This window comes from Culex pipiens, chromosome 3, assembly GCF_016801865.2.
Source record: "Culex pipiens pallens isolate TS chromosome 3, TS_CPP_V2, whole genome shotgun sequence".
Classification (NCBI taxonomy): Eukaryota; Metazoa; Arthropoda; class Insecta; order Diptera; family Culicidae; genus Culex; species Culex pipiens.
The window spans coordinates 63,006,332-63,025,405 of NC_068939.1; the positions used below are offsets into that span (position 1 = coordinate 63,006,332).

Consider the following 19,074-nt stretch of genomic DNA (forward strand, 5'->3'; position numbering starts at 1 on the left):
AATATCCGAGAAAACTTCACTTTTCCCAAATAGCCCATCACTCATTCCACTGATTGTACCCATTTCACGGCCACAAAAACGACAAATGCAATGAAAAATCCTTCTAATTTAACGCGGCGATGCACAACACGACCGAAGCCAAGATGGCTACTTCCCGATCCATCGCACATCGCCAGATTCAGCATCGCCCAGAAAGTCATCAGCCGCTGCATTCTACTCAGGTGCGCAGCATGAATTCACCTGGAAGACAGAAAAATCGCGAAATTAGCAGCAACCTACTCACCTGTGTCACCTCGTGCAACTCAATTTTGTATTGTTTTGATTAGCCATCGTCATCGCAAGGTTCAAAGTGACAGTTTGACAGTTCAGTAAAGTGGTCGTCCCTTAAACGTTAACCGATTTGGCTCAAAATTGGCAAAGTTGCTTATTGTTACCAAACGAATCGAGCCAGAGGGTATCTCTGATGACGATTTTTCTCATGTTATTTTTATATTGTGTTTTCTACTGCGCGTTCTCGTCAGACGAGAATAGACTTTGAAATTATTTTTGAAAAATGTTTGTAAAAGAAATAGGAATAACTTTTGGAATAAGTCAAATTAAAAAGAAATAATTATAAAAAAACTGCTCTACTGATAAGTGCGTTGGTTTTAGTAAATTTCAAGGAACATTCCGAATTATTGAGCATCATTTTGACACCACCGCTAAGAATGGTGGGAATAGGTACATTCCCCCTACTCACTTATATCATGAAATCTATTTATGAAACTTTTAGAAGTGGTTGGAAATCATCGTTTGGAAGGATACAAAATTTTTCCTGAAATATGTTATTTTAAGATAAATGCGATCTCTGATACTGCAATATTTTTCTCAACTCCAATGGAATTTTCAGTCCATTATTCAAATTTCATATCTAGATTGTTTCCTGATCCTGAAATCCTAAGTTATAAAATAAACATAAATATTATACAAGTGCATAACATTTTACAAACACAAATCTATAATTCATAATAATTCGAGTTATGTTTGGTAGAAGCTTCCCTGCGCATTTTGTGATACCTTGAAGATTCTTTTTTTGCGTTGAAATGATTTTTATTGAAGTATTCGAAGCATTTTTTTTATTTTTTCGAATTTTACGCTGTCCTTAAAGTCGAGAAAAATCCAAGAAAAATTCAAAAACCCTATGACCTATGACCAAAGAAGCCATTTTGTGTCATACATGTCACAATTTTGGAAGCTGTTCATATAAAAATGGTACGTAAATAATCGAAAATTTATTTTTTTGAAAAATTGTTGATCGATTTGGTACAAGGATAAACAATTAAGTCGATTTTGAAACTAACGCATATAAAAAATCCCAAATCCGTATTTTGAATCTTTTATTTTTTTTATATGATTTTATATAAAATCTTGCTACTTTTGAGCCAAACGGCCATACGGCCCAAAAAAATTGCCGAGTCATATTTTTGTTGTGTTTTTTGAATAAAAAAAAAAGAATTCAATATTATACTTTTTTATAAATTAAAACATCCAAAGGTCCAATTATTCAATACACCGCTCTTTTGAAATGTTAGTCTTCATTCTGGCATTAGTCCGGCGACATAAACATTGAAAAATATTTGCAACGGCCTTAGTTGCTGAGATATTGGCAACATAAATTGAGGGGCTGTTTGAGTGAGACTTTGACTTACTCATAAGTTGCGGGGTTTCGTCCCTTAAAAAATACCAAAAACTTAAAAAAATCTGAAAAATAAAGATTTTGTAAACTTGATTAATTGTGTCCTCATTAATACCTACAACTTTGCCACAGACACTAATTCGATCAGAAAATTTCTTCAAAAGGTACAGATTACCTACGAACATTTACGTACCGTTTTTGTATGGAAAGAAAAGGGAAGACCCCCTTAAAGTTTGAGCCAAAAAATACAAAAAATAAAAATACTCAATACTTTCCAATATCGTGGGGAATTGCTTTCCTGTAGGACTTATCAAACCGAAGAAAGTGTCTGTTTTATAATTGTAATTATTTGCTTATATTGGCAGTTATCGGCGAAAAATACTAAACTAACCTATGACAGAAAGAGGAGAGATAGGTTTTGTCACATAGTGGATAGATCCAGACAGGGTGCTGTCAGTTAGGCTGGTACAAATATTTTTAAAAGTTTTTGTCATCCCCCCCTTCAAAATTGGCCCTAAAAATCAGGGGGCAAAAAAAATATTTTTACAATAAACTTCAAAGTTTCAATGAAAATTCAAGTGCAACCAACTGAAATCAAATTAAAATACATTCTCCTGCGTTTAAAATCATTTTTAGCATGTTTGGGTTTGTTAAAAAATCTTAAGATTTTTTGAAAATTTTCGATGCAATATCTTTTTTTTCGATACAATTTTTGTTTTTGTCAGATCTTAGATTTTTTGAAAACTAATGATTGCAAAACAACTGAACTAGTGTAAAATGCATTTTAAAACACTTTTTTCATTTAAATGTGAAGACTATGGCTTGTTATTAAAATTTTTATATTTTTTTATTTTTTTGCCCCCCCCCCCCCCCTTGACCTTGGCCAGGGCCGAGGGACAAAAACTTTTTTAAATATTTGCATCGGCCTTATAATGGGAAAGGCGGTTAAGAAGCTGAAGGCCATTCATTCTAAGTGTAATATTTGGTTGAACTAGCTTTTAAGGTGTCTTCCACTTATCAACACAGAAGATGTCGCGATAATTTCTTTTCGCGTTTCGTCATCTATGGGGTCGTCCCAATATAAGCAAATAATTATAATTGACTTCCGGTGATCAATAATATTGCATACCAAACTCATAAATTACATCACATAGATCACAAAGTAAAGAAAAAAAAAACACAAAAGGGGGAGGTTGACTTGGAAACGTTTGCCAAAATAATTTATCTACAATTTTTATCTGGAATTTGTTCTACACAGCATAGTCCAGGTCATGAATGGCAAAAGTTCGATAGACAATATCTCGAAAAGAAAACCTAATAAAAGATAGTTAAATTTATTCGATTCGAACATTTTTACTCTGCTATTCTAAAATGGATTAATCAAGCAGTGGACTAAGATAAGCTGTTTTAAAATATTCCAAGTCTAATACCAATTATATTTCTAATAACTTCGCTGCCGGCCAGTGTGTATTGGACTGGCAGCCCAAACAACAACAAAAATCCCTTCCTCCAATCTCATTGTTTATTCTTTTCTTCCTTCTCCTCACGGCAGGTCCCTTTCGAGAAGGTTCAATTCTTTCCTTGGCGTTTTAATTTACTTAATCCTCCGGCGTGAGAGAGAAAGAGCGAGTGTGTGTGCTGCCAACAACAATAGCAACAACAAACAACAACTACATCAGCAACTTCAACAATAAAAGTATAACCTGAAAAAAACACACTCACACACACACCTTACACATCCAACAGGTTTAAAAGTGCTCGTTTTAGAGGGAAGAAGAGAAAAAAGTGCGTGTTCTTCAAAAAAGGAAGAAGTTCGGAAAAGTGAATAACGGAAAAAAAAGGAAAAGTGTGCTTACGCGCGATCGTGTGTTGGCGGGAAAATTCGGTCGTTCTTCTTCGTGTCGAAAGAGCAATAGCCGGAGCAGGAAAAGCATTTTCTAAATTTTTAATTAATCAAGTTTAGAGCGCGCCCACGCGTTTTTGTCCTCTCCCCACCCCGCCAAGTGTGCCCGCGTGGAAAACGCCAGAAAAAAAAAACCAACCCAAGAAGGAAAATAAACAGGAAAAAACTGGCTCTTCAGCATCAATCAGCGGCAGCGTCGACCATAGTCACTCCACAGTCGGCGGCGGTGGCAGCACTGGCAGCGGTAGCAGCAATGGAGGAAGCTAAGGCTAAGCTCACCGAAATCAACCTGTCCGACGACCCGGCGGTCACCCTCACCATCCGGCTCATCATGCAGGGCAAGGTAAGCGAGAGAGTCGAGAGTGGGCGGAGGACGTTTAATATTTGATGAAATGGATGGATGCTTCACTTTTTCTTCCTCTTGTTTTTTTCTTGTTGCAAATTGAACGTTACAGATAATGGAAATGGAAATTTCCATTAATCCGGTTGATTTCCGCGAAGGGGAAGGCGCGCTTTTTTTCCCTTCTATGCTCAATTTAGGGCAGCACGATTTTTGAATGGAAGGTTTCTACTTCTACATGCATAATTTAGCAATCTTTATTAAGGAAATCCTACAAACAACTTACATTAAAAAGCGGTTCAAAAGACCCTTAGAATTGAAAAAAATACTCGCAGTTAGGCTTTCTTACCAACGTTTCACGCTTTAACCAACCTTCAGTATAAAAAATATTAGGATGTGAGCAGTTCTCTAGGATTTCGGTCATTCGATTTTTTTTGTATTTTTTAATCCAACTGAAACTTTTTTGGTGCCTTCGGTATGCCCAAAGAAGCCATTTTGCATCATTAGTTTGTCCATATAATTTTCCATACAAATTTCGCAGCTGTCCATACAAAAATGATGTATGAAAATTCAAAAATCTGTATCTTTTGAAGGAATTTTTTGATCGATTTGGTGTCTTCGGCAAAGTTGTAGGTATGGATACGGACTACACTGGAAAAAAATAATACACGGTAAAAAAATTTGGTGATTTTTTTATTTAACTTTTTAACACTAAAACTTGATTTGCAAAAAAAAAACTATTTTTATTTTTTTTTATTTTTTGATATGTTTTAGAGGACATAAAATGCCAACTTTTCAGAAATTTCCAGGTTGTGCAAAAAATCATTGACCGAGTTATGATTTTTTTTATCAATACTGATTTTTTCAAAAAATCGAAATTTTGGTCGCAAAATTTTTTTAACTTCATTTTTCGATGTAAAATTGAATTTGCAATCAAAAAGTACTTTAGTGAAATTTTGATAAAGTGCACCGTTTTCAAGTTATAGCCATTTTTATGTAACTTTTTTCAAAATAGTCGCAGTTTTTCATTTTTTTTAAATTAGTGCACATGTTTGTCCACTTTTGAAAAACATATTTTTGAAAAGCTGAGAAAATTCTCTATATTTTGCTTCATCGGACTTTGTTGATACGACCTTTAGTTGCTGAGATATTGCAATGCAAAGGTTTAAAAACAGGAAAATTGATGTTTTCTAAGTCTCACCCAAACAGCCCACCATTTTTCAATGTCGATATCTCAGCAACTAATGGTCCGATTTTCAATGTTGAAATATGAAACATTTGTGAAATTTTCCGATCTTTTCGAAAACAGTATTTTCAAAATTTTCAAATCAAGACTAACATTTCAAAAAGGCCAAACATTGAATATTACGCCCTTTTAAAATGTTAGTCTTGATTTGAAAATTTTGAAAATATTTTTTTTTAAAAGATCGGAAAATTTCACGAATGTTTCATATATTAACATTGAAAATCGGACCATTAGTTGCTGAGATATCGACATTGAAAAATGGTGGGCTGTTTGGGTGAGACTTAGAAAACATCAATTTTCCTGTTTTTAAACCTTTGCATTGCAATATCTCAGCAACTAAAGGTCGTATCAACAAAGTCCGAAGAAGCGAAATATAAAGGATTTTCTCAGCCTTTCAAAAATATTTTTTTCAAAAGTGGGCAAACATGTGCACTAATTTTAAAAAATGAAAAACTGCGACTATTTTGAAAAAAGTTACCTAAAAATGGCTATAACTTGAAAACGGTGCACTTTATCAAAATTTCATTAAAGTACTTTTTGATTGCAAATTCAATTTTACATCGAAAAATGAAGTTGAAAATTTTTTGCGACCAAAATTTCGATTTTTTGAAAAAATCAGTATTGATTAAAAAAATTCATAACTCGGTCAATGTTTTTTTGCACAACCTGGAAATTTCTGAAAAGTTGGCATTTTATGTCCTCTAAAACATATCAAAAAATAAAAAAAAATAAAAATAGTGTTTTTTTGCAAATCAAGTTTTAGTGTTAAAAAGTTAAATAAAAAAATCACCAAATTTTTTTTACCGTGTATTATTTTTTTCCAGTGTAGTCCGTATCCATATCTACAACTTTGCCGAAGACACCAAATCGATCAAAAAATTCCTTCAAAAGATACAGATTTTTGAATTTTCATACATCATTTTTGTATGGACAGCTGCCAAATTTGTATGGAAAATTATATGGACAAACTAATGATGCAAAATGGCTTCTTTGGGCATACCGAAGGCACCAAAAAAGTTTCAGTCGGACTAAAAAATACAAATATTAAAATTGAAGAAAAAAGACCGATTTCGTAGAGAATTGCTCATGTATCAAAAATGACTTTTTGGCGGGCATTCAGGGGTTTGTTCCGGTGGGCATACTGAGCCCAAATCCCAAATATGAGCTTGATTGGACGTTGCCGGAGCTGGCGCTTTGCATTTGAAATTTTAAATGGCATTCAACCCGTAACTAGACCTTCAAAGTTCGGATTTTTTTCGAAAAACCGGCAAAAAAGACATGCGTCGCTCAAAAATAAAAGGGGTCTTACCGCCCCTCCATCACGAAATATCGAAAAATTGACCTCAGATTCGTGATCAGAAATAAAAATTACCCCTTAGGACAAAGTTTAACGCAAATCCAAAGGGGTCGGGGCAACTGCTGTGTAAGTTGGCAGAGAAATATCTACATTTTAAATTTCAGAAATTAAATAAAAATATCTACGTCGAACACTTCATTATTTACTTGAACTTGTGACCATTTGGATCAAATCCGAACTGGAATTCGAATTCGGGGTCATCCAGAAACTACGTGGACTCTTTTTTGGAAATTAATCTTGTGAACAATTGTCCATACAAAAATCTAAACAAAGAATCAAATTTCTTCCCAAATTTTCAATTAAACCAAGCAAAAAGTATCACGAACTTGAAAAAAATATTTGCAATGGCGTAATTCATCATGTTTAAAAGGTCAAAATTTTCCCAAAATAGTGTGCTTTTTTAAATACGCATGTTTTTATAAGTCATGTTTTTTATCGAAAGAAAGATGTTTTGTCAATATTTTCACTGTTTTAAAAATTTTATGGTAAAATCATACCGTACCGATAATGAAGATAAAACCATCATTATTGTTATTCTCTTATGTTACTTTAACAGTATTTGTTATTGAAATGACTTGAATTTTGTTATTACCGTCTGCCCGGGTTGTTTTTTTAATTTAAAAAAAAGTCCAAAATGACCTCCAAATGTGATTTGTATCATAACATTTGCAAAATTTAATGTCACTAGTCAGGTAACAAACGTGAAAATTTTGATATGAAAAATTGATTTTTTTTTGTGCATATTTAATGTATTTTCTGAATCTGATTTAAACCAGAGCGGCATAATTTTTTTTATTTGAATTTGATAATTTTACATTTTTAGTTTAGAAATTATGTATTTTTTATATTTTTGCGCGATTTTTTAAATATTATATTGCATAGCTATGTTCTACTTAAAATATAACCTGTCTGTGTTATTGCAGTTTGGCATAGAACATTAAATTCTTGAAAAAATACATGGCTCTAACTTTTATTTTCAGTTAAGAAATGGGAATTGGCATACGTTTTAAAACTATTTTAGAACATCATTAAAATGTATAAAAATACGTTTTCCAAATTTCCAGCTAAGGCTTCATCCATAAAGTACGTCACGCTAAATTCAGTCAAAATTATCCCCCCTCCCGCCTTTTTCACGCTTTTCCTATATTTATAACATGCAATGCCACACTTGCTCCACTTGTTCCACCTTTAATGTATGCACTCGAAATATTTTTTTTTGTTTGAAAAATTTACTGCGGAAATCCATTTTTTCAAATTGAGTCCTGGAACAACCATCTACGATTTGTTGTTCAGAAATATAGTAGTTTGAAAATGATGATTTTTCACAATTTTTCGATAGTCTGATTTGATGAAAACGATAATCTTGCTTTTTTGCCTTTCTTACTAAAGAAAGGTATAGGTTTTACTTTAAGGCAGGACGTCATTTCCAGCTTCGTAAATATGTCGATTCAGCATGAATTTTAATCGGAAAAATCGCCAAAAAATCACACTGCATCGATTTTTGACGCTTCGTCGCCATGTCGACAAGTTGTCAAGTTGAGCTTCGAATACTGGCGCGAGAATGCTGGCGCATATATTTTGCTGCTCGACTTATACTCGTTTTGTGGTAGCTTGTCTACCGATGTTTCCTACAACATGTAAGATATCGTAGCTTTTCGGTTTCTTTTGCCCTGTTCGTTTTTGCATTGCTGTCCAATGTTTATGCAAAAGTTTTGTGACATAGGACATTCATCCGGCTACAATCAATTTGTTTCCCGTTCGCTTCTAAAATCGCCTAAATGTAGACTTCATTTTCGTAAGTTTATTTAACAGGGTTCATTGGATTCCAATAGGAGCTTTCTAAGCTTTCCATCGCTTATATTGTTTTCAAAGTTTTCAATGCTAGCGACGCTAATGGCTTTCTACCTAAGGTTTCTGCGATTGAGTGTGTAGTGGTGCGGTTGTTAAAAATAGCTATCTCTGACTCTGTCACTTTCATAGAAGCTGAATGGCTAGCTTCCCTGCACCGTGTGGCACACGCGGTTCACTTGTACCTCGGTTTTGCTTGGCTTGGTGCGCTGGAACGATGAACCAAAAAATCAACACACAATAGGGCTCGTACCGAAGCTAAAAAACCAAAACCGCGGTGTGCGTTGTCACTGGCGCATGGGAAGCTTGCTATGATCGCGTTTGTCATAAACGCTTGTTTGATTACAAACGTACAAACATATTGTACGATTGAAAATATTCTTTTGGTGAAAATTGCGTTTTTTATTTCTTTTGGAAAACATATCATTTATAATACTTTGCTTTCATCATAAGACTTTCTTTTGTGCTGACGTTATAAATAAACAAAGTCGATGTTATTAATTGAAAGAAGTTCTACCATTGTTATATTCTTTAGTAAGAAAGGCTCTTTCTCACCCCAGGTGGGATTAAATCGGGTTTTTTGTATCAACAATCCTTTCAACAATCCAATTAATTTTTTTAGGGGACCAAAATGCAACTTTTGATCCATAGAAAAGAATGGATAAAATTTGTGCCACCGAGTTATGATTTAAAAAAATGCGTTTTTTTGGGGAAATTGAAATTTTACCCGAGCAGACGGAAATAACTTGGGAATAACATTTTTGATATTTTAAAATACTAAGCCAATAACATTTTATGTTGATTTGTTATTCGTCGTTATGATTTTTTTTGTTATTGGATTGTTTTTGTAATAACAGACTAATGACATTTTTAATTATTCTTCGAATAAATCTTTGTTATTATCTTTTGTTATTTTAACAACTAATCTGGTCATCCCAATAACAGTTGGAGATATTCTTCCATAACAAAATATGTTATTCCAAAGTTGTTTTGGCTTTCAACCAATATCAGACCAATAGCAAATTTTGTTATGATAACATAAACTGTTATTAAACTCTTATGCAAAAATTGATTTTTCAAGAAGATTTCATAACACTTTCTGTTATTTTAACAGTATTTGTTATTGAAATGGCATGAATTTTGTTATTACCGTCTGCCCGGGTACTCAAACATTTTTTTTGACTTTTGTTTAAAAAGTAAATTAAAATTTGCAATCGAAAAGTAATTTATAGATTTTTCAATAAAGTGCACCGTTTTCAAGATATTGCAACATAAAGTTTAATTTGAACTGATAAATTCCAGTATTTCGTTTTTTTAATGTCCGTGATTGTCCAGACCTAAACATTTTTTTTTTCGAAAAGTTGAGAAAATTTACAATTTAATTGCCTCCGAAACAGTGAAGATTGGACCTCTGGTTGCTGAAATACAGCGCATAAATGATCAAGAAACAAGAAAACTGGAGTTTTTCAAGTCTCATCCAAACATTCCCACATTTTCTAATGCCAATATCTCAGAAACTAATGGTCCTATTTTCAATGTTAAAAATGAAACATTTGTAAAATTTTATGATAATTTCGAAAAAATATTTTTAAAGATTTTCGAAGCAACTCTAATGCTTCAAAAGGACCTTATATAAATTTTTGGTTTTTATAAAATGTTAGTCTTGAGTACAAAATTTCAATTTTTTTTCGAAAAGATCAGGAAATTTAAAAAAGCAAAATTGAAAAGGTCTTAACAGAAAAAAATCGAATAAATCACTTGATTTCAGAAATAGCGGTCCCCATTTATACTCTATGTGCAATTGTTTTTAATTTTCAAGCTCATCTTTTTCTAAACTAAAAGATATTTTCATTAGAATTTAAGAAATATAGCTTCGGTTAATTTTGCGACGCTTCTTCGAGTATCGTACTGCATTTCGATACAATCCTTAATAAATTCATATCGCCAGAACTTTCTTCTTCATTCTTTCCAGGTGTCGTTGATTCAATTTTGAACTTTTAAGTACCGCTCAAATCATCTTTTATCACTCGTTATCCCACTCATTACTGTGCTCTCAACTTCACCAACTTTTGCAGCGACTTTCTGTCCCCGGGACAAACGAAAAAAAAAACCTAACCTCTCTAATCTGTTCCGGATGCTCCGCAGGACCGGCGTTGTTGCCGTTTGTTGGTGGTGGAGTGGGAAATGAAACGATAAAACTTTATAATTGTTCTCGCACAGCTCGAGAGCAATTATGTGTGTTTGGTTGTGTCGTCGAACGACAAGCTTCGTTGTTCGTGTAACAAACGTCTAAATCGTGTGACAATCTTGTGACTTGTTTTTCCCTTCTACCTCCAATGCTCCAAGGATGGTGCCACATGCCGAGGATGCGAGCCCCCCAGGATATGTTTCCACTTTCGGATGTAATATGTTGTCCTACTCTAATTGCTTCGCCAGCGGCGTATGTTCCTGTCTAGGGTGCATCACACACACCCTGACAGACAGAGGATGCCTCTTTCGTTTATTAGTCTAATTAGAGAGGCATGTGGTTGCTTCCTCCTGCCGGAAATTGATATTTTAAAGCTTCATTGAACGTCGGAGACGTGATTCGGCGCACAGTGGGCTTAAAAACGTAAATTAAAAATTATTTAATTGGAAAACTTAGTACAAGATATATTGAAGATTTGGCAACCCTGCCTTAAGTCATAAGTACTTGAATTTATGTCAATTTGAAATGCCAGATGTGCTTTGAATTAAAAGTAGGAAACGTTTTGATGATCTTTCGATTATCCATAACTTTTGAAGATCTGGCAATTTTGTCATCACGTAGCACAACTTAAAATGTCAATTATTTTAATTTTGCACTAACTATAGTATTGGAATGTTATTTTGAAATTCTAAAATAATTGATCTCTTATTTTTCTGGGTTACTCAAAAATATTGCATTTCCTAATCACCGTATCAAAATTTAATGACAAAACTTTTAGTACCAACAGCAAAAAAAAAAAAAAACTCCATCACGTAATCTAAACATTCGATCCCAGGACCTCCTCCTCCACGGCCGTGATTTGTTGACGGTCCATCCTACGCCCTGCTAGACATCGGCGCAAGTCGAAAGTGCTTCCGGGAAACGGAAAGTTCCCCGCCCGAGCATCGTCAACACACAAGGTCGGAAAGGTCGCCATCTCCTGGGCAACATAAATACTCCCACGGACAACTTGATACACTGCTGCAGAGGCTGCTCGAAAAGGGTTCTCCAAACTTCAAGTGAAAGTTTTGCGAAGAATTTTCCGTGCGAATGATTTTTGAAGAGACTTATTGAAAGTATTCTGCTGGAGATGGGGGACGTTCCGTCTAAAAAGGGGGTCAGTTGACTTTGGAAGGTCGTTTTTCAAAAAGTTTTCGTTGAATATTGTAACTACTTGGTATAAGAGAGAGAATTTTCAAGAGTGATCATTAGGGTGACAATTAACAAAATAAACATTAGGGATATCTTCTGATTCGATTCCTGGCAAGAATTTGCAACTGTGCCAATTTTGAGCCAAATCGGTTAAAGTTTATGGGTCGCTATAAATCGTTAAAGTTGGTGAAACACATCTTTTCATGTAAAAACGACTTCTTTAAATCGCTATTAACTCGTCAGGGTTAACTCGGATCATTTTGCGGTCTTCTACAAAGTTGTTAATCATAAAATTTTACATTTTAATCTCACACTTGACGATTATTCGAAACATTTAATGCCACCTTTTGGTGAAATTTAGATGTCTTTGCTATTCTGCATACGTTTTTGAGAATTTTCCAAAACTTCAACGAACAATAGCTGCCTTTAAACCTTAACCGATTCGGCTCAAAATTGGCAAAGTTACTTATTTTTACTTCAAGAATCGAGCCAGGGGGTGTCTCTTAAGATTTTCGTAAAACTATTTTTTTCAGCATAGTGATGTTAAACGGCTAAACAAATCTAAATTTAATTTAAAATTTAAGTTGATCTTTTGATTTCTTGAAGTTATAATAAAGTAATAAACTTTGGAGTACTGGCAAAACTGTCACTTCAGTTGCTTTTATTACCTTTTCAAGTTCAAGTCGGTATTTTATTTCATTTTATTCCAAAAACATTTAAACTGACAACCCTGATATCGCTACAAAGTAAAATAAGTAGTTATGGAATGTGTAAAATTTTATGGTTTATTTTTTCAACGTAATTTAACTATAATTGAAATGAAAAAATAAAATATTTACATAGGTACACAGTAAAAAAACATCATGGTTTTATTACATCTTGGATAGACTACATCTTTTTGTTGTAATTTTACCTCTGGAAATGTGTAATTTTACCACTTTTCTGGTGTAATGTCACTTTTTTAGTAAATTAAGGTAAGATAACATGATAATAAGTAAGGTAATATTCAACCTTCCAAAATTACACCTTCAAGATTTACTGATTTTTATTGTGTATAACAAATGTAATTTTTCACATTTTGAGAATTAAAATAAAATTTTTTTGACAAATTTTGTCAGGATGATTTTTATGAAAAATAAAAGAATAATATAATTACACGTAAACAGATGTAAATTTTCTCACATACTGTATTTCTGCAAGATTTTTACCGACTCAAATCTGTCTGAATGATTTCTATGAAAAAAATTAATTACACATAAAAGTTGTAAACTTTCCCATTTTAAGAAGTGAAATCACACATTTTTCTGGAATAATATTTGTTCGTTATTGTTTCTCTGTCTGAATATATTTATTTTTTAAGTATTGAATTTATCATTAAGAGATGTAATTTTTTTAATATAAAATTAAGCGAGAATATTAAATTATATTTGTTTGACAGATTTTTTTTTATTAGGAAAAAATACCCGTTTTATTATGTTAATTTACACATTTTTCTGACATAATACCGGTTTGATTTTTTTTTGTAATTTACGGCAATCAGTAACATCTTTTCTCAATTTTTGTTGAGTTCCATATTTATAGATGTAATATTACACATGTATAGTGTAAAATCACGTATAGTAGACAGGATAACTATTTGGTTCTATTTTCATCATATTTAACATCTGTTTATTACAAATAAACGTTTGTTAAACTTTTTATTTTTTATATTTTTTATTTTTTTGTTCGTAAAAACTAAGCTAATTTAAAAAAAAATTCAATTTTTTTTTAATTTAAATTTGATTTTAAAACAATATTGAAAAGGAAAAAAATATATTAAGCTGAAAACTGTTCTAATATTTAAAGAAATCAGCGTTACAACTTACAGTAGAATTTAGTCAATCGTGATTTTTTAATAAAGAGAAGAGGATAAAGCCAAATTTTACGTTTCGATTTCCGGTAACCCCGGGCAGACGGTAATAACAAAATCCATGTCATTTCAATAACAAATCTGTTAAAATAACTGAAAGTGTTATGGAATCTTCTTGAAAAAAATTTGCATTATAGTTTAATAACAGTTTATGTTATCATAACAAAATTTGTTATTGGTCTGATATTGGTTGAAAGCCAAAACAACTTGAGAATAACATTTTTTGTTATGGAAGAATACCTCTAACTGTAATTAGGATGATCGGATTAGTTGTTTAAATCTAAAAAAATAATAACTAAGATTTGTTCGAAGAATAACTAAAAAAATTATTAGTCTGTTATTACAATAATAATCCAATAACAAAAAAAATCATAACGACGAATAACAAATATTGTTATAAACAACATAAAATGTTATTGGCCTAGTATTTTCAAATATAAAAAAAATATTCCAAAGTTATTTCCGTCTGCTCGGGACAATACATAGTATTATTCTCTATCTTTATTTAAATTCAGATTAGCTATCAATCTTATCGACTGTTTTGGCTTCAATGTTTTTCGTTTTGTTTCATTTGACTTTTTCATGATTTTGTAATTTATCATCTGAGCCAAGGTCGACAAAAAATAAAACTTGACTTCACATTCAAATTCCCCGGTTCATCTAACAAAAAAAGATTCACCTGCAATCTCTACAGTTGGTTTGCCATTCTACCGTGAAGCCAAATCCATGCCCCGTAAGCTATCTCTCGGATCACTGCACACTTAATTGAAACATGCTCGTCCATACGAGGATCCTCGGATACGGCGGCGAGGTCACAAGTTAACGTTGAGAAAAGAGCTCATCCATCAGTTAGCATCATGTGCGCTCCTCCACAAAAAAGTCCGGGGGTAGAATCTCTTAGATTTCCTCGCGCACCACACCTGCCGGTCTTCCAAGTCTTGGAACTGGTCGTCCTTCGGTGGCTTCGTTGATGAGCAAACTCTCGGAAGCAACAAAAAAAACTGTCCTCGCCTTCGGCCATTCCATCCAACAGCCAGCATGGTAGCCAAAAGGGGTAAAAAATACTTCAACGGTTTTCTCTTTTCTTTTCAAAGAACTTCAGACCTTCGGTCTGAGCCCCGGTCGTCATTCGACGCCGTCCTGCGGGCAATTCTACACAACCTCTCTCTCCCTCATTTTGAACGAGAAAACTCTTGAGCACACACCCACCTTTTTTGTAATTTTCCGTTCTGGGTTGGGTTAGCATGGAATGAGGGTGAAGTCTGAGCGTAAATCGTACGAATTGAAACTCGTAACGTGTAACCGTTTGTCGGAAAAAGGCAAAGTTTCTCAAGTAATCGAAGATCTATTAGAGCTGAAGATCGACCAAGCTAGTTGTAGTGACACCAAAGTTTACTTGAAAGTACAACAAGTTTGTCAACATGCTATGACATTGAAAGGAAGGTGAAGTTGAGTTGAGTTGAGTTGAGTTGAGTTGAGTTGAGTTGAGTTGAGTTGAGTTGAGTTGAGTTGAGTTGAGTTGAGTTGAGTTGAGTTGAGTTGAGTTGAGTTGAGTTGAGTTGAGTTGAGTTGAGTTGAGTTGAGTTGAGTTGAGTTGAGTTGAGTTGAGTTGAGTTGAGTTGAGTTGAGTTGAGTTGAGTTGAGTTGAGTTGAGTTGAGTTGAGTTGAGTTGAGTTGAGTTGAGTTGAGTTGAGTCGAGTTGAGTTGAGTTGAGTTGAGTTGAGTTGAGTTGAGTTGAGTTGAGTTGAGTTGAGTTGAGTTGAGCTGAGCTGAGCTGAGCTGAGTTGAGTTGAGTTGAGTTAAAGTGACGGACATCTTTCGAAAGTTAATCTAGTGACAGCTTTTAAAAACTCTGCGTGACACGTCAATCGAACATTTTCACTGCCCGATACGAAAAACCTGTGCATCGGTATAATCGTGTTTTCCGGATTATCCCTAAATGGCGACAAGGACATTTCGCACAGCCGTGTGCTAGTGTGTTTATGTGCCACTAGCTTACGCTGACATAATTATCCACTAAACACACATGTTTAGCTTTGCTAGTCTTTTCCAGAGTTGTTTTTTTTTTTTCATTTCGTACCACACTTTCTGATAATTTCGCTAACCCAGTATTGGCCACTGCCACGTCAAGAGGAAAACCGTGTTTGCGTTTCAATTTCCCTCCACCCCCCACACAAATTCACACAGTTCCAGAACCCCCGGAGCCTAAGCGGCGATAGAAGAACATCGAGTTTAATAAACCCGCTGTCTCTGCAGCAGGAGATAATATTATCAATTAAGGGGCCTCTCCGTTCTGGCAAATCTGTACCAGCCCCGTGTACAAATTTATTGAAATGGATGGAAACATGTTTTTGCCATTTTCGGAAAAGTTTTTCTCCCCGGTGGGAAAAACGGGACGCACATACGGGCTCGGAAAACGTATAGGTGGAGGACACATTTTTTTGTGTCGGAATAGTTGCGGGAAGCTTTGTTTGTTTCTATTTGCCAGTTTGGCACTGTGTGTACCAGGAGCAATACAATTTTACCCTTGTGGTTCTATGGATAAAGAAAGCTCAGGTGCAATTTTTGAGAAAATGTTTTTGAAATGTTCTACAAAGTTTTCAAAAGTTTAGGTCTTTCTGTTTAAAAAAAAATCTGTGAAAATATTTTTTGAAGCTTGTGTCTGTTTCCGGTTAAAAATTTATTAAAAATCAAGTGGTGTGTTTTTTCCACTTAACCCTCTACAACCCAACCCCGCCTTTAGACGGGCTTCGATTTAAAAGATCGCCAAAAATCCATTTTTTAACCAATTTTTAAAAAGCATTGGAAAGAAAAACTCTAAAAATTTTAGAAAATTTATGCGTTGGAAGTTTTACTTGTTTTATGTGACTTTGCTAATGTTTTAAAAAATTTCATTTTTTTAGAGGTCAACTTTAGCAGTGTTTTTACTAACATTTTTTATATTTTAAGCAAAAAGAAGTATGCAGTAATTTTTCTAGTGCCCCAGACTATGGCTCTACGATTTTTTTTACAATTTAAATGATAATGGTGACATTTTATAGCAGAAAATGTGAAAAACATGCAAAAAATTGAAAAAGTTACTGTAAAAACATGAAAAAATTAGATAGCCAAATGTAATGATAGGAGGTGGTAGAGTACTACCAAATACTACCAAAAACAAACATTAAGGGGTTACATACATGTAAATCGGTAAAAATGTCAGAGGTTGGTTTGAGCACACACTTAAACTTTTTTCAAAATCTGTTTTCAGGGAATTAAAATATACATTTTCATCTATTATCAAAACAAATTTGAAGACATTTGGTTGTATCATTGCCGAGATATAGCTGTTTGAAGTTAGCCGTTTCAAAAAACGGGTGCCACAATATCTCAACATTGCTTCGACCAAATTGGCTCAAAATATTGGTGAAGACTCGTCAAACCGGTCATGTGTGCATGACGAAGGCCGATTTTCAAAAAGTTTATTTAAAAAAAAGATAAAAATATTTTTCTGTTTTTCATATAAAAAATCGCCAGTTTTTGATTTTTGTATTTTTTGAAAATTCAAAATTTCAAAATCGGGCTTCGTCATGCACACGGGATATGTCTTAGAAGTCTTCATCCAAAATTTCAACCAATTTGGTCCGTCCCATCTCGAGGTATCGTGGCACCCGTAAATCAACTTGGTGTTCAGAGAAAAACGCTCAGAAAGTTAGAAAGTTTGCTTTGCGCATGGCAAAATTCTGAGCTTAAATCGTCTCTAACTCAGTTAAATCATGAAATATCTTCATGAAACTTTCAGGAGTGATTGAAAATCATCTTTTAAGTGAATTTAATAAATTTTCTGTAAAATACATTTTGTGATTTTCTACATGTATGTAACCCCGTAACTAAGCATGATAAATGCAGATTAAAATACTAAAAATGAAACAACAAAAACATAAAACAAGAGAAGTAAAGTTTTTCGTTGAATAAAAGTTGCTCAAAATGACCTCCTGAACACGGGAAAAATAAAAATCTCCGAAAAAAAAATTTTCGCAGTAGAAGGTTAAACTTTCAAAGAAATTTGCAACGATGATCTTCAAAGTGTCATATTGAACCAAAATTTTATTTCAATAAAAACATTTATTTAAAGCTTTTGTGACCCCTCCTTCAATATTTTCTCAAAAATGAGGTGATCAAACATTTGTAATTATTTTAAATCAATCTTTAAAAATATTTATTATGCATTAAATTTTTGTTTTCTTTTCATAAATTATTTATTTGAATTATTCGAAAGAACTCAATTTTTTATAATTTGAAACATTGATATCGAACGAAGCAAAAATGTGTATACTTTTAATATTTTCAGAGTTTTTTTTTTATGATACTTAAATTTTTACAAAACAATACTTAAATTTTCATGATTTGCAATATGGGTATCACACGAAGCAAATTTTTTTATGCATTTTCACATTATTAGACTTTCTTTTTATTAAAAAAAATCTAAAACATCCACGAAATACCATATTTTTCGAATATACAGTCCAGACTCGATTATCCGAAGTTCGATTATCCTAAGGTTTGTATGGGACATCGGATAATCTAATCACGAACAAAAAAAAGTTTTTTTTTACTTCCTTACTTTAAACATCAAATTCGAATCATCAAACTCTAATCAAATTCGAGTTCTGCGAGCCCATTTTAGTCAAATTTTAATGGTTAGGGGAGTTTGGGGTAATATGGACAGTGGGGGTAATTTGGACACCCCCTTAAAAATCACCTTTTCTTCTGATATAAAGTGAAAACGGCAATTTAAGCGATAAGGCTAGTACCAGTAATGGCCTAGGAGTATGGAAAAACCAAAAAAGTTGGAATAAGTTGAGTAGTTTTGTAATAATATGTAAATGTTTTCAAAGGCCGGCTGGCAATGCCTTAAGTTCTAATTTTTGAGGGTTGGGAAATAAGGTTTTGCAGGAATTATATGGCACAAAAGTGGTCAATTTTTATTTAAGGGGGTTGATTAGACGATGCCTGAGATATGTACGTATATATATTGTGCATTTTATCAATTTTTATCATCAAAAATTGCAATTTTTTATAAAACATGCTATGGGGGTAATTTGGACATGGCTTGTGGGGTAATTTGGACATACCTGAAAGTCTACCTGTCAGGCAAAAAAAAGTAACTTTCATGTTCGGATGAGTTTTTAAAGGGATTTAATTAAATTTAGAGGGATTTTAAATGTCAAAACACTCAAAAAGGAATTTTAGCAATGAAACTTTCACAAAACCCCTATTTTTTAATTTAGATAAATTTATTTCAATATTTGAATGGATGAAAATCTGGCTACTGCACATTTGGCGTTCAACTAGACTCTAATGTTTATTGTTTTTAATTAATTTATTTGACATTTCTAATTTCTATATGCTGGATAAAAATAATATTTAAATTTGAA

General features: G+C 33.3%; 1 protein-coding gene across 23 annotated transcripts in view; it reads left to right on the forward strand.

Moving 5' to 3' along the window:
* Positions 1–19,074, forward strand: part of LOC120424318 (poly(rC)-binding protein 3) — a 335,864-nt gene that overhangs the window by 130,016 nt on the left and 186,774 nt on the right. For 6 of the 23 annotated variants that reach the window (XR_008212383.1, XR_008212384.1, XM_052709559.1 and 3 more), the window contains exon 1: positions 3,232–3,921. The exons of 2 other annotated variants lie outside the window; for them this stretch is intronic. Coding sequence is in view for 19 of the 21 variants with exons in the window: in XM_052709559.1 (XP_052565519.1) it covers positions 3,832–3,921 (90 nt within the window). In the remaining 2 variants the exon portion in view is untranslated. Of the gene's footprint in view, positions 1–3,227; positions 3,922–19,074 lie in introns of those variants that run through there. 15 more of the 23 variants (XM_052709548.1, XM_052709549.1, XM_052709563.1 and 12 more) reach the window with 7 other exon arrangements.